Source organism: Sturnira hondurensis, unplaced genomic scaffold (genome assembly GCF_014824575.4).
Source record: "Sturnira hondurensis isolate 20B ecotype Veracruz unplaced genomic scaffold, ASM1482457v3 Scaffold0021555, whole genome shotgun sequence".
Lineage (NCBI taxonomy): Eukaryota > Metazoa > Chordata > Mammalia > Chiroptera > Phyllostomidae > Sturnira > Sturnira hondurensis.
In genome coordinates this window covers 2,586,578-2,600,493 of record NW_028094186.1, presented here as the reverse complement: position 1 = coordinate 2,600,493, position 13,916 = coordinate 2,586,578, and the positions used below count along the sequence as shown (strand labels likewise).

Below are 13,916 nucleotides of genomic sequence, written 5' to 3'. Positions count from 1 at the left end.
CCGGCATGATGGGGGTTGGGGATAAGGAGGAAGGTCCAGACCTGCCTGCTGGCCGCTCAAGGATCCCACTGCACAGTCAGGGCCAGGGCCCTGAAAAGAGAGTCCAGCTCTGCGGGCTGCTCTGGGCCTGAGGCCCGAGGGGCTGCGCTCTTGGCCTCAGTCCTGGACACCGGGTCCTCGTTGTTGGAGCACACGAGGGACTCCAGCAGGCCCCAGGGACCAGAAACCTGGTCCGTGGGAGAACATGGGAGGGATGGAGTGTGCAAAGGGAGGGGCGCCGGGTGGCCCTCTATCTGGACAGAGGAGAGGAGGGGCAGCTGGCTCTTCAGGTACCCTGGTGTCCCCAACTGTCCCTTGTGTAGCACGCTGATGTCAGGTGCTCTGTCTGTGGCAGCACACAGGGGTGGCTGGAAGGATTTTGCCTCTCTGGGCTCCTCTGCAGTCAAGGAGGCCACCCCCTGCGGAGAAAGGTCACCTGCGGAGCAGCTTCCAGCTGGTGGCTCTTTCTGGGGCAGGCCCTTAGGCCTGAGATGTTTGGGACTGGAGTGTGTCACAGATGGGGAGTCTTTGCCAGAGTCCTCCACGCATAGCCCATAGGAGGGAGGCCAGCTGTCCGGGGTGGCCTGAGGTGTGTAGGATGGGGGTCTGACCTCAGGGGCGGCCTGCGGAGCGTAGGACAGCGGGGAGGGTGCCTGGCAAGGCGGCGCTCTAGAGGGCTGGAGCGTGGGGCTGTCCGGCTGCCTGAGGTAGGTGGTCTCAGACAGGCTGTGCAGCGGTGGGGCTCCTGGGGGCTCCCTGGGTCTACAGACCATGACTTTGGAGTACTGAACAGGCTGGGCCAGGCTGCTGGGGCCTCTGAGGTCACAGGTGGGGCTCAGGACGTGCTCCTGGATGAGCTGCAGCGGTTGGAAGGTCAGCACATGCCGGATGTCCTGCACGGGGACAATGACAGCACACCTTCAGGGCCCACTCTCTGCCCCCGGGGGTGCCCCAGGGGGTGAGGTCCTCCACGGGGACTCCAGGGCAATGGGATTGGCCATCAGGGGCTTTTCAAGATGCATGTCCCACATGTCCCCTGTGCCTCCCAGAGACTCCTCTAGGAGCTGGGGCTTTGAAGGGACAGGGCTGCTAGCCTGTACCTGAGGGCCTTTCCTGAGGACTGGGCTATTCTAGGCAGAAAGATTCCGGCTGCAGTTTCTCCAGGGAACAAATAACCCAGGAGGTAGGTGACTTATACTTCTGGTGGCCTTGCGGTATGCTCTGGGGCGGGGGGGCGGGGCGGGGGGAGGCGCACTGCTCCTTGCTCACGGGCCCCAAGGGCCTGATGTAGGGGGCCAGGCAGGAAAGGATGGGGGGGAGGGGAGGCCAAGAGAGCTCTCCCGGAAACGGCCGCCTGGGCTGTGTGACCTGCCCTGGAGCCTCGCAGGCCTATAACAGCCACTCGGAGCCCTGGCTGCGTGGCTGTGGCCACTACTGGTGGTCACACTGGGGCTGCCACGTGACTCGTGTGGTTCACACAGGGCTCTACGTTTTAAGAATTAGTTGCCAACGTCTGCCAATTGAGAGCTTTCACATTACAATCTGAAATTCTGACTTCTCTGGAAAATGTACCTGAAGACCTGGCTGCCCTGGGCCTGCATTCCCAGGGGGTAGTACGTGGCTGCCCTCTGGACAGGGCAGGAGCTCGGGGACCCCGCCGTGCCCACCACCTCCTGCAGTGACCTGCTCCCTTGGGTCCTATGCTACCTGCCTGGATGTGGGCGATTTCAAGCTGCTCGGGTTTTCTATTCCAAGCCCATTCCTCCTGATCACTGGCCTCTCTTCAATACTTCCTGGCAAGCCGAGTTTTTAGGTTGGAAGGGGGAAATGAGGGCTAATTTTCTGCTTTGTGTGCTGATCCCTGCATTTCAGGGAAAGCCAGGGGTTCCTGGGCCCATGTCCTCGGCCACTTCGGGGCGCTCCCCAGACCTGTCCCTCCTGCCCCAGGTGGGGCTGCTCACCAGGGAGTTGGGGGGCTGAGGCGGCTTGGTGATGTATCTGTAACTCAGGAGGCAGAGCCCGGCGACCACAAAGCCCATGGAGAACAGGAAGGCCCCGGAGAAGGAGTAGGTCCACGTCTGGTCTGCAGGAGCAAAGAGACCTCCTGTCAGGAGGAAGGGCTCACGGAGGAGGTCCGCCTCGGGGGACACAGGCTTGGGGCGTTTCTCCTGGGAACTTCGGGGTCCAAGGCTCTCAGAGTGGGGTCTGGAAGGGAGGTCACGGGCTCCAGGGGAACTTGTTCTCTTGGGTCTAAGGACTCTTCATCTTGTAGGGAGGGCCATGGTCAGAGCCAGAGGTGGGGTGGGGGGCCTTCTGAAGCAGTCTCTCTTATCTGGCTCTGCACACGGCCCTGCCTTTCTGGCAAAGGATGAGCAGTGACAATGGGAGGAGCCTGTCCCCCCCACACCCTTCCTCGGTGGGGGCTGAGTGTCAGGGAGGACCTTGCTCAGGAGGCGGCTGGCGGGGGGGCACCACCCTTTCTAAAAAGGAGGGAGACAGACAACAGAGGGCTTTAGTGCCGAGCCTTCTCCCTATGGTCCCCGGTCTCTGGCACAGGCACGGCCATTCTTGGCATGGCACACTCCTTGTCACCAACCCAAGTGGGACTGGTGAAGGGCTTGGTGGCGGAGAAGTAACCCCCCCCCCAGAGGGTTTTGTCATTGTTGTTGTTAAACCTGACAGTATGTATCATCCAGGGGGCTTGGCTCTCCAATTCACCCTCCTGTTCCCACATGGCTTCAGTTTGAGGAGCTGATCTCTGGCCGTCTACGACCTTGGCAATGGCTGCAAACACTGGGAATCGGAGAGCCTTTTTCCATCCCGTTCCTCTCTCCTCCCCAACCCCTTCGACTTGGGCCTCTCTGTGTCAGCTTCCCACTGCAGCGATACCCTGTCTCCTGTCACATGATACTCCCAGCATTGCTCCAGGGAGAAGACATGACCTGAATGTCTCTACGTGACATGCCTAATGGAAAACCACTGCTCCTTATCCCGGGAGAGGGCGGGGACATGGAACATTCCTATATGCCATTTCACTCCTGGGCAGGCAGGAAGAAGTAATAGCAATAACACTAGAGTGGGGGGGATTAGATGTCTGGCTCAACCACTGATATGCTGAGCATCCTTCGCTCTGCTGCATGACCCTCTCTGGTCCACCATTTATTAATAACAGTAGCCAGTGGTTATTGAATTCTTAAAATGTGCCATGCACTGTGTGGCTGCTCTGCCTGTGTTACCCCACCAAACACAGAGAGCCAGGGATGCTCCCTTTTTACAGATAATGAAGCTGAGTCTCAGAGAGGTTAAGTGACTTGACCAAGGTCACACAGCTATTCCGTGGAAAAGCCAGGATTGACACCTATAGCTCCAAAGCTCATCCTCGTAGCCATGACACAAGGAAGCCTCAGTTTCACCATCTGTAAAAATTAGATTGGGGTGAGATGGCCCCTCGAGTCCTTTCCAGCATCAAGATACTGGGATGTTGCTCTGTGACCCTCCCAGATATTCTGAAACGTAGATAAAGTGCAGCTCATGGACTCCGGGTCTAAGACAGACTCTAGGATAGGGGGTCAAGGGCAAGGCATAAAGGGCAGTGAGAAGAATAAAAGTGCAATCGAGGCAATTAGCTGTGAACAGAATTGCAAAGTGGTGGTTAGAGCTTAGGTTCCAGGCCAGTGACCCTACCTAGATTCACTGACCAGCTGTGTGGCCACCGTCAGGTAGCTTAACCTCTCTGAGCCGGAGTTCCTCCTTTGTAAAATGGGGATGGTGCTACCCATCTTTCAGGATTGTTATAAAGACGAAATGGGATGATAGAGGTAAAGCATTTAACACAGTGCTTGGCAATAGAGTAGGAACTTAATAAATGGCAGGAATTGTTATTAATATACTCTCTTTTTGAGGATAAGGTGCTTTCTAATTGCCAGCAGGAAATAGCCAGCGAGAAGTGTGATTTATATAAAAGCTTCTCCAGTCCTAGAAAAAAATGGCATCACAGCCCGAGGTAGGTCATGAGGGAACAAGCCAACAGGAGGATAAGGGCAGAGTCATCTGCATGTCGTCAAAGGCAGAGCAGGCAGGGATGGGCCCGGGATGGGAGAGGTTCATCTAGGGGTCGAGAGTCATCTATGTGCTCCCACCTTAGTGCCTGTAACTCTGCCCCTTCTCCCTTGAGTTTTCCTCTTGCCCAGTTCTGTTCTGGTCTCCTCAGCGGCCCTGTCCCCAGGAAAGGCATACCCCATGCAAGCGGCCAGTGCTGGCTATGCCACTGGCCGTATCCTCCCCTGAAAAGGAGGGCACTGTGGTGGAGAGTAAGTCTCTTGTGGGCCCTCGGGACAACTGATGGGCAAAACTGAGGACTAGAACCTACCTGGTGACGACTTCCCAAGCTGCAATTGTACCCTGGGGCCCACCCCTGCAGCCCCCTCAGCTCTGCTCGTTCGAGCAGAAATCACCTGCTGACGTCATTCATCTGAACAAGACGACAGGTGTGGAGACTGGTTTTCCAACTCCATCCAACCCCCTGCTATTGCTTTCATCCTCCAAACCCGCTGTCCTGAGCATGACAACATTTCTATGAAAAGGAACACTAAGGAAAACATCACAATGCTTATGGCGAGAGTGGAGTGGCCAATGTGTCAGAGGAAGGGAGCGTGGGGCACCCTCTCACTGAGCCAGTGACTCAAAACTGTTGCTATAGCAGCACATTGGTGAGGGCGTGGTCCCCAGGATTAGGCCCGGTTCTATCCCTCCCCGCCTGTGTGACCTCGGGCAACACCCAACTACGCCGAACCCGTTTCCTCATCTGCAAAATGGGGATGATAATGGTGCCCACCTCATGGGTTGCTCCTGAGGACGGTTATGATCTGACTTTGGAAGAAATCGAGTGACCTGCGTTTGCTCTCCCCCCTGCAGATTACCTCCCAGGGTCTCTCACCTGAGTTAAAATTAAGGTGTGGTTGCTTTGCTGGGGTGCACACTAAGCTTGCCCCAGAGAGGACATCCGGACCCAGGCTGGAGGGTGAAGATTAAACATGTACTGTGATAACCCACCAGCTAAACCCACTTGTGGATAAACAAAGATTAACTTTAATTAAACACGCTGATAACCCTTCTGTAGTTCTCAGAGCACTGCCCAGCCTCACCTTGGTGACAGGGGGAAGCACGCAGTCAAGACCTGAATTCAGGAGTCCCACCTCCCCTGGCTTCAGCCAAACTTACCTGGCAGCGTCTTCACACGGCACATGTAGGGGGCACTCTCTCTGAGCCAGGTTGGAACGAAGATTGTGATGGTCCCAAGGAACTCCGTGTCAGGGTTCAGGCCAATGAACTCGTATTCTCTCTGGTTTCCTTCACGGTGCTGAATTGGACAGAGAACCCGCAGTGACTCCTCTTACACCCCAATCTCCACACGGAGCCCAAGCAAGTCTCATACCTCTGCCTGGGTTCCTGCATGTAGGGAACAGGTGCTACCAGCTCCCAAACCAGAAACTGGTGGATCCGCCTGCTGCGCTCCGTTCCCTTCCCCTGCCTTCGGCTTCACCTGGACCCAGTCAGTCACCAAGCTCCATGCGCTCGCACTTAGAACAGTGTCTGGTACATAGTAAGCACTCAGTGAATGCTGGCTGCTGTTATCACAACTGCCACAGTCACCATCACCATCACCATCACCACCACCATCGCAGCCGTCACTACTACCATGACCACCATCACCTCCACTACCAATGTATCAGGGGGCTCTAGCAATCATGTGCTTGACAACAGTTTCAAATATGCACAGAATTAAATGGAAAAAATAGACAATTCCACAGTCATAGTTGGAGCACACGATGCTTCAGCAATTAAAAAAGCAGTCAACTCCTCCCAAACCAGGAAAGGTGTAGAAGATCTGAACAGAACACCCAGCCGCCTTGCTCTGACCGACACATACAGCGCACTCCACCACACGGCCGTGAGAACATGTTCTTTTCAAGTGCACGCGCAACATGCACCAAGATAGGCCACTGCTGAGCCTTCAAACAGGTCTCCATAAATTTATAAGGACTGAGATTACACAGAGTAGTTCTCTGACCACAAAATGCATTAAATTACGATAACCCCAGCGATTTACCAGAATACAGTTGTGATAAGGACTCTCCCTATGCAGTAATCTCAAATGGCTCCCGGTGAAGACTGAAATACACAAGGTCCCCCCCTCTGCTGTCCCAGATGTCCACAGCACAGCCCCAGACTGTCTTCTCGGGTGTGTCTCCCCCGGCTCCTACGCATCAGTGGTGCTCAAACTCCAGTGTGGGCGGGAAGCGCGTGGGATGCTCACTAAGCTTCGGACCCCAGGGGGGTAACTATAGAATTTGATTAAGTAGATTGGAGGAGGGAGCATTTCAGACAAAGGCCAAAGAAGATTCTGATGCCCTTGGTTTGGGACCATGTTTGGAGAAGCTGTTCTCCATGTCCCCTTGCTCCAGGCAAACCAGGCAGTTCTGTGCTTTTCTGGCAACGTCCAGAGTTTTTCTGCTTCTCCCGTGATCATGGTGGGGGCAATGCAGGCTAGTGGGGGGAGATGTGGGCTTTGAACATGGCTGGGTTTGAATCCTGATTATGCTACTATTTGCTGAACAATCTTGAGCTAGTGACTTGACCTCTCTGAGACGCTGTTTTCTCATTCAGAAGATGCAGGAGATAATAGCACCTACCACACAGAGAGTGGGTGAAGATTACGTGACTTAACAAGCATACATTACCTGGCTCACCTTAGAAATTAGTATTGGCACCAGAAAATTTTCTGATCTGGAAGTCTTACCAGACTTCCCTGAATGGCCACCTCCCCCTCACCTGCTTGCTTCTGCTCTGCCTCACACCCTTATCTTGCTCTACCTACACCTGTTTAAATTCTTGTTTTAATCCCATTCCTTCCCACCAGACTATAAACTCTTTGAGTGCAGAAACAGCCAATGGAATTATGGATTAGTGGTGCATGCCGGGGGGAAATGCCAAGTATTTTCTGAGTAGAAAAAAATAACTTGTACCCTGCCTTCCACCTTTCATTATTGCTGAGCTTCAGACACTGCCTGTGTCCAGTCCCTGCCGATGGTGGAGAGCCGGCAAAAAGGACTGTGGTGGTAGCAACTGATTCCAGCGTTTTCTGAAGTGGACGCTTGAGAATGTTAACAGAGGTTGTTCCCTGGGATGTGAGAAGGCGTTAGGCAAAAAAGTGAAGAAAAACAATAAATATTGTGCAAAATGAAAGGGCAAATACATTTGGGAGAAGTTGCATTGAACAAACTGAGACGGTTCGGCTTTGCAGGACTTGTCAGAGGCTGGAGCACTCGACTGTGTGAGCGAGCCCGTCAGGCAGAGGCCGTGTTCGTGTTCTGGGAAATGCTGATTTACGTAAGACATCTCCTTTCTACTTGAAGCCATGTAGATCTAATTGAGAGGGGAGTGGGTTTCCAGGGCAGGGAAGGACCAGGGCAGCACATCTGTTTGCCGTTTATTTACCATTTGGTAGGTCTGGTTGACATGGAGGTCTAAGCGATAGACCAGGACTTGGAAGACGTCCTCCAGGGTTAGCCGGTGGCCATCCTCCGAACGGAGGGGCGTGCAGGTGGGGTGAATGATCATCTGAATGGATCTCACCTTGGGGATGCAGGTCACATCGGGTGGTTTGATGGTAGCTGGGAAAAAGGAGAGAGAGAAAAGAAGAGTCGGAGTCTGCTAGAAGTACCTGAGGCTGCCCTGGACTGTGGGAAATAACGGCTTCCCCGCTCCTCCCTCCCAGCCACGGCTATGCTTCTGAAAGCATCAGCTAAACACAGGCTAGAAGAGAGATGGTCTGCAAGCCACTGGGGTTTGTATTAAGGCTAGCAAAGGGGTGTTCACAAGTGAGTAGGAAGGTCTCAGGGAAAATACTGGCTTCCAAGGGGTTGATCATGCCCTTGGCCTAACCCCCATACACCCTGGGCCCTTCGCCCCACCTGGAATCTTGCCTGGAGCACACACTCTCCCCCGGCCTCCTGACAATGACGGCTTTGGGAAGTGATAATGGTTCAGTGAGTTACCCTAAATAATGTTTGGGGTGTCCCCTATTACTGACTCAGCCTCAGTTCCAAGCCTGAGAATTTAGTCTTTCTCCAGATGGAGCTCTTTAAATAGCCACATGAGCTTCACTTGTTTACAGACGCCTTTGGTAATTGGATCAATGCTATCTATGGCTCTTCTCTCCTCCAAGATTTATGCATCCAAAAATCTTACCCTCAATTTCAGGGATTCATGAACCCCATACTCCCTGGAGCTAATTCATGAAAACCCTCAAGGGTCCATTGACCTCCAAGATTAAAAACATCTGAGCCAAGCCCTGATCAGCGTGGCTCAGTTGGTTGGGCTTCATTTTGCTGGTTCTACTCCCAGTCAGGGCACATGCCTGGGTTGCGGGTTCGGTCCCTGGTCAGGGTGTGTACAAGAGGCAACCGATCGGTGTTTCTTTCTTACACTAATGTTTCTCTCCTTCTCTCTCTCCCTCCCTTCCCCTCTCTCTAAAAATAAATAAATAAATAAATAAATAAATAAATAAATTCTTTTAAAAAAACTCTGAGCCAAAAGAATGTTCACTTTAGTGTTATTTATAAAATTGAAAAGCTGAGTTAACCATCTTCCAAAGTACATTAGGGAACTAAATTAGAGTGCCTCTATACTGACTCATTTCATTTTTAGCAGTGAAATGTCATGCTATGAAAAACATTTAGTAGGAATGAGGAAATGAACGGTCATGACACCATCATATAAAAAACAAACAGCCAGATGACGAAAAAAACAGACAGAGTTGCTAGGAACTGCAGCTATGTTTAAATGCTCAGATTATTTCGGGCTACTTTTATTTTTCTTTGTGTACTTCGGTATTTTCCACAATTTTTACAATAAATGTATATTCAGTGAACAAAACAAGAAAAAATAAAATCGCTTATTTACTTTAATTCTTTTATTTTCTAAAAAAAACAAACCATGTGGCTGTTGAGTGGGTTAGTGAACATCATCACCTGCTTAACTAATGTGGGGAGCTTGGCAATGCATATTTCTTCCTTCCTTCCTTCCCTCCCTTATTGATTACATATTGAGCATCTTCTATGTCCCAGACACCATGCCAAGGGCTGGGAATGCAGTGGATTCTATGCTCCCACACAGAGCTCAGCTGTCAGCAGCGAGGCTGATGATGTATATAAGCAAACCCAAGAACTGCAGGTACGAGCCGTGAAGAAATGAACAGCTAATTGCCATGAAGAGTACAGGTGGTGATCTGGTAAAATCAGGTTGGGGGACGGGAGTGGCCCCCGACCTCAGTCTCACTGAGGGTGTGATATTGAAGCTGAGACCAGACGGAGGATTGGAAAAGAGTCTGAAGAGGAGCAGTGGGCTGGGGTGGGGACCAGGCTCAGAGACCCTGGTCGCCGTCAAGAGAAGACAAAGACGGTCTTGACTAGGGAGTTCAGGATGGGGGTGGAGGAAGACGAACAACCACACTGAGGATATTCTCCTTTGGGATGCCTTTCTGAAAAGCCGCGTCCCTAACAACCCCCTTACCCCTGAAAGGCAGAGTCCCTCTGGGCCATTCTCTTCCCCTCCCCTGTAATAACTGGGGCCCCTACTCACTATGTTGCAGTGAGCTGAACCGGTCGGTCATCTTGGTGGCTGACCGGCCTCCCGTGCTGGTGGCAGTTACCCTGGCGTAGTAGAGGTCCATGAGGCTGCTTGTCTCCAAGGTCAGGTTGCAGGACTTCCTGGTGATCCGCTGGCAGCCCTTCTTCGCCAGCCACGCTCTCTGCCCGTACCTGTACGCAAGGGAGGGGCCGGAGCACACCTTTCATGAACCGGCTTGGCATCAGACCTGTGGTTTATTAATAACAATAGTGGTATCTAATATTTACTTAGCGTGCTTTGTGTTCCAGGCCTTTTATGAGGATGATTTTTATTCCACCTATTGATCCTGTGAGGTTCATACATTATTCTCTCTCCCTTCAAGTAAGGAAGCTGAGGCTGGGGGGCAAAACACGCCCAGGCGCTTGAAGCACCTCTGCGGGGAGGCAGAATGTGAACCCAGCCAGTCTGAAGCCACAGTCTGGGCTCACTGCCACCGTGACCCTTTGAGGCAGACACTGTTATCCCCACTTTACAGATGAGGGAACAGGGCTCAGCAAGGGGAGGTGATCTGGCACGGGACGAAGTGGCAGAATCAGGAATAAAACCCAGGTTTCTAGACTCCTGAGCCCACACCCACCATCCTTCCCTGCATGGGAACTGGGGCATAGGCTGGATAGGGTAGGCACAGCTTTGTGTGACTTAATCTCACCCTTAATAATAAAACAATGATTTGCCAGGCACCAGTGCCAATAACTATCTTATTTAACCTACCTAACAACCTTATGATGAAGGAACTATTGCTATCCTTACTTTATTGATGGGGAAACTGAGGCTTGGTGCGGTTACTCAATTGCCCAAAGTCGTATAGGTGAGAGCTGGCTTTTAAGCCAGAGCCTGTACTTTTAACCATGATTTCATCCTCCCTCCGAGAAAGAAACAAAGGAGCAGAGCTGTGTCAGGGGGTATAACACCAGTCAGGGTGGGGGGTACAGGGCACACGGATAGGGGGCATTTTCTCGGAAGGGGGGTTTCAGAGCAGACTCAGAGGAGGCCACACTGGGAGGGACGCCTACGTCTTATACTCCACACTGTAGACTGTGTCTGGGGTGCTCTTCGGCCCGCTGTCCCAAGTCAGGATGTTCTCGAAGTTGCTGGACTGGAATTTCACGTGCTGAAGGAGATCCGAGGCGTCCTCAGTGATGTGAGCTGCGGGAAGCAGGAGCAGGGTGAGCTGAGGGGCTCTGGTACCCCACCCCCAGCACGAACGGTCCAAGGAGGGGGAGTGGGGAACAGCGCCCACCCACTCGCCACAGACGGTGCTCACTGACCACCACTGCTCTCCTCCACGTCTCAGTTTCCTTTTCTTCGAGCTCTGATTCCCATTCCATGAAAGTCACCATTTAGAGTGTACAGTGCAGTGGTGTTCTAGTGTGTTCACAAAGTTGTACCACCAACACCACTCTAAGGCCAGACTATTTTCATCGGCCGAAAAGAACCCCCATGTCCATTAGCTCCTCCCCCGCCCCAGCCTTAGACTGCCACTAATCTGCTTTCTGTCTCTACGGATTTGCTTATTTGGGCTTTTCATATAAATAGAGTTACACAACACATGGCCTTTGTGTCTGGCTTCTTTCACTTAGCATAATGTCTTCAAAGTTCATTCATATTGCGGCACGGACCTCCTTTTTATGGCTGGATAATATGCCGTTGTATGGATATACCGCATTTTGTTTTTCCATTTATCAGTGGATGGACATTTGTGTTGTCCCCTCTTTTTGGTTGTTGTGGCTAATGCTGCTCTGAGCATTTGTGTGCACACTATCAAATGGACATGTTTTCAGTTCCCGGCTGAATGTACAGCTGGCAGTGCAATAGCTGGGGCATATGGTGACTTTGCATGTAAGGTTTTGAAGAACGGCTGAACTATTCTCCAAAGTGGCTGCACCATCTTATATTTTCACCAGCAGCGCTCGAGTGGTCCAGTTAGTCCACGTCCTTGCCAGCACTTGTTACTGCCTCTCATTCACTTCTTAACACCATCTGAAGCTGGTGGTCCTCACCATATTTCAGAGATAATCAACTAGGCTGTCTAAGAAGTAACTTGGCCAAAGTCAGTAATTCCAATCAAGGCTGAAGATGTTTATAAATCACAGCCTCTCTGCTGGCCAAGCCAACCCCGGCCCATCCATTTCTTAGGAAGGCAAAGGTTCCACTTGAGGTCCGAATTGAATGGTAGCTGCTGGTGGGCTGGTAAGGAAGGGGCAGGAAAGAGAGAGAGGTTGGGATTTGAGAGAAGGCCAGGGTCTGTGTAGGGTTGGATTCAGCACCCCCTAGCGGAGGGGTAGGGTCTGCAGTGGATGAGTGTTTGTTGGGGTAAGTACCCAGGCGGGCCACGTGGGGTGAGGGGAGGCAGGTGGCTGAGGCTGGGACATGCTCAGGAGGCAATGGCCTCATTTGAGTGGAATTGGGCACCCCTGCTTTGGAGGGAACTGAAGTTGGTTCCCTGAAATGGTGGGGGGTGGGGTGGTGGTGGGCCATGGTTGGGTCCCCTCCTTTAGGAGGTGTCAGGGCCTAACAAGTTCTCCCCTCTCCTCCCACCCCACTCGCTTCTTTTCCTCCTCAAGTCCATCATCTGTTCCTGAGCCTGTGTCTCTCCTACACTTCCTGGGTAAAAGTCTACATTGTGAAATCCCGGGAAACGTGTGTTGTCAGGACAAATGGGCTGGTAGAAGTCTTCCTTATCAAAGGAAGCTATCACACTTTCATGGAAAAACAATTTTATGTCAACCAGATGGGAAGCTGAGGAAAAACAAGCAAGCAAACACAATTCAACACGCTCTGGAATCAGCCTAGGAAAAGACGGGTGACGACACCTAGGTCCCCAGAGTAACCTTATTGACTCTTAACAATCTTCTGGGGATTGTTGCCCCTGGGTTCCCCATCTTAAAGGGCCAGAAGCCTCCAGGACTCCCAACCAGAGGGTGAGGGGTCTAAAGCAGCAAGTGTCTTGGGGATACATATCTTCCTAGCTCATCAAAGGCCCCGTGTGTTGGGCCAGTGTGATGCCGGGGGGAGGAGAGACTGGAGGGGCCCCGGCAGCAGCTGGAAACACTGTGGTCCAGTCAGCACTGGCCGGGCACAGCAATGAGGGGCCTGGGAAGCTCTGACCCTTCATGGGCTCATCCTGAACTTGAACTATAGGGCCTTGTACAGGCCATCTCCCCCTGAGAAAAGTTCCCTGAGTTTTATTAAACTTCTCAGAGAACAGACACGATCTAGAATCTCACACACCTGCCTGTAGGTTCTCCATAGTGATGAACCAAAGCACCCACCTAACTGGATCTGAAAACTATGCCCTTTCAATCTGTTTTGAAAAGGGCTCATGCACTCTGTACCCCAGGTGCTTTAGAGCTTGTGAATGCCCCGCACCTGGCCATGGTGGGGAAAAAATGCTCTTTCAGAGCTAGTCCCCCCCATGGGGGACGTGGTGGGAGGCCAGGGTCTGTCCCTCCAGCCTCAGCATGCAGCTCAGCCCCAGCACAAAAGAAACTGAAACTGGCTGTCCCGGGCTTAGCAGGGTAGAGAGAGATGACCCTGATCGTTGTGCTGGGGCAGGTGGGGGCAATGGGCAATGGGCACTCACCGACCAGGGACCCCGCAGCCAGGATGGTCAGTAGCGTCTTCATTGGGCTGGGCACTGAGCCCTCTTTTGGCTGCCACTCTGGGCCAAGCACCAGGGGAGGACTGGGAAGCGTTGCTGCCTTGGCAGCTGGCTCTACCTGGGCTCGGGGCGGGGCGAGACGGGGAGGGTGGGACCTGGCGTTGGGGAGCAAGTACAAAGGTACTTGGTGTAGGTGCTGCGGAATTCCAGGTTCTGGGTGGGATCCAAGGGAGTTCCTTTCCTAGATGCAAAACACAGCAATAGTGACTGGCCAGCTTGTTTATCTGGTCTGGTGTCTGAATCATCCCGAGACTCTTCCGTGATTGATCGGGGATCCGAGAGGCAGAAAAGGGAAAGAGAACCAGGGCACACGGAGCCTTATCGGAGAGCAGCTTGGCACCGAGTATCAAAAGCCTACGACACGTGCATGTCTTTTGTCCCAGTAATTCCATTCTCAGGGGTCTAGTCTGAGGAAAATCGCTGAAGCGGGGAGCAGAAAGTACAGCAGGGGCAAAAGTAGGTTTACAGTCATTTGTAGGGAAAATGATATAATAGGGAATAAATAATAACCCAAGAAAAACTCTGT

The 13,916-nt window shown here is 52.4% G+C and overlaps 1 protein-coding gene across 1 annotated transcript; it reads right to left on the bottom strand.

Moving 5' to 3' along the window:
- On the bottom strand, positions 1–13,355 carry IL22RA1 (interleukin 22 receptor subunit alpha 1). Its single transcript, XM_037032782.1, has 7 exons — positions 13,313–13,355; positions 10,743–10,875; positions 9,682–9,860; positions 7,537–7,712; positions 5,260–5,398; positions 2,001–2,122; positions 1–932 (listed from the first exon to the last, which is right to left on the bottom strand). The coding sequence occupies exons 1-7, from the start codon at positions 13,353–13,355 to the stop codon at positions 57–59; spliced, it is 1,668 nt and encodes a 555-aa protein (XP_036888677.1). The 3' UTR covers positions 1–56.
- Between the last annotated feature and the right edge of the window lie 561 nt (positions 13,356–13,916).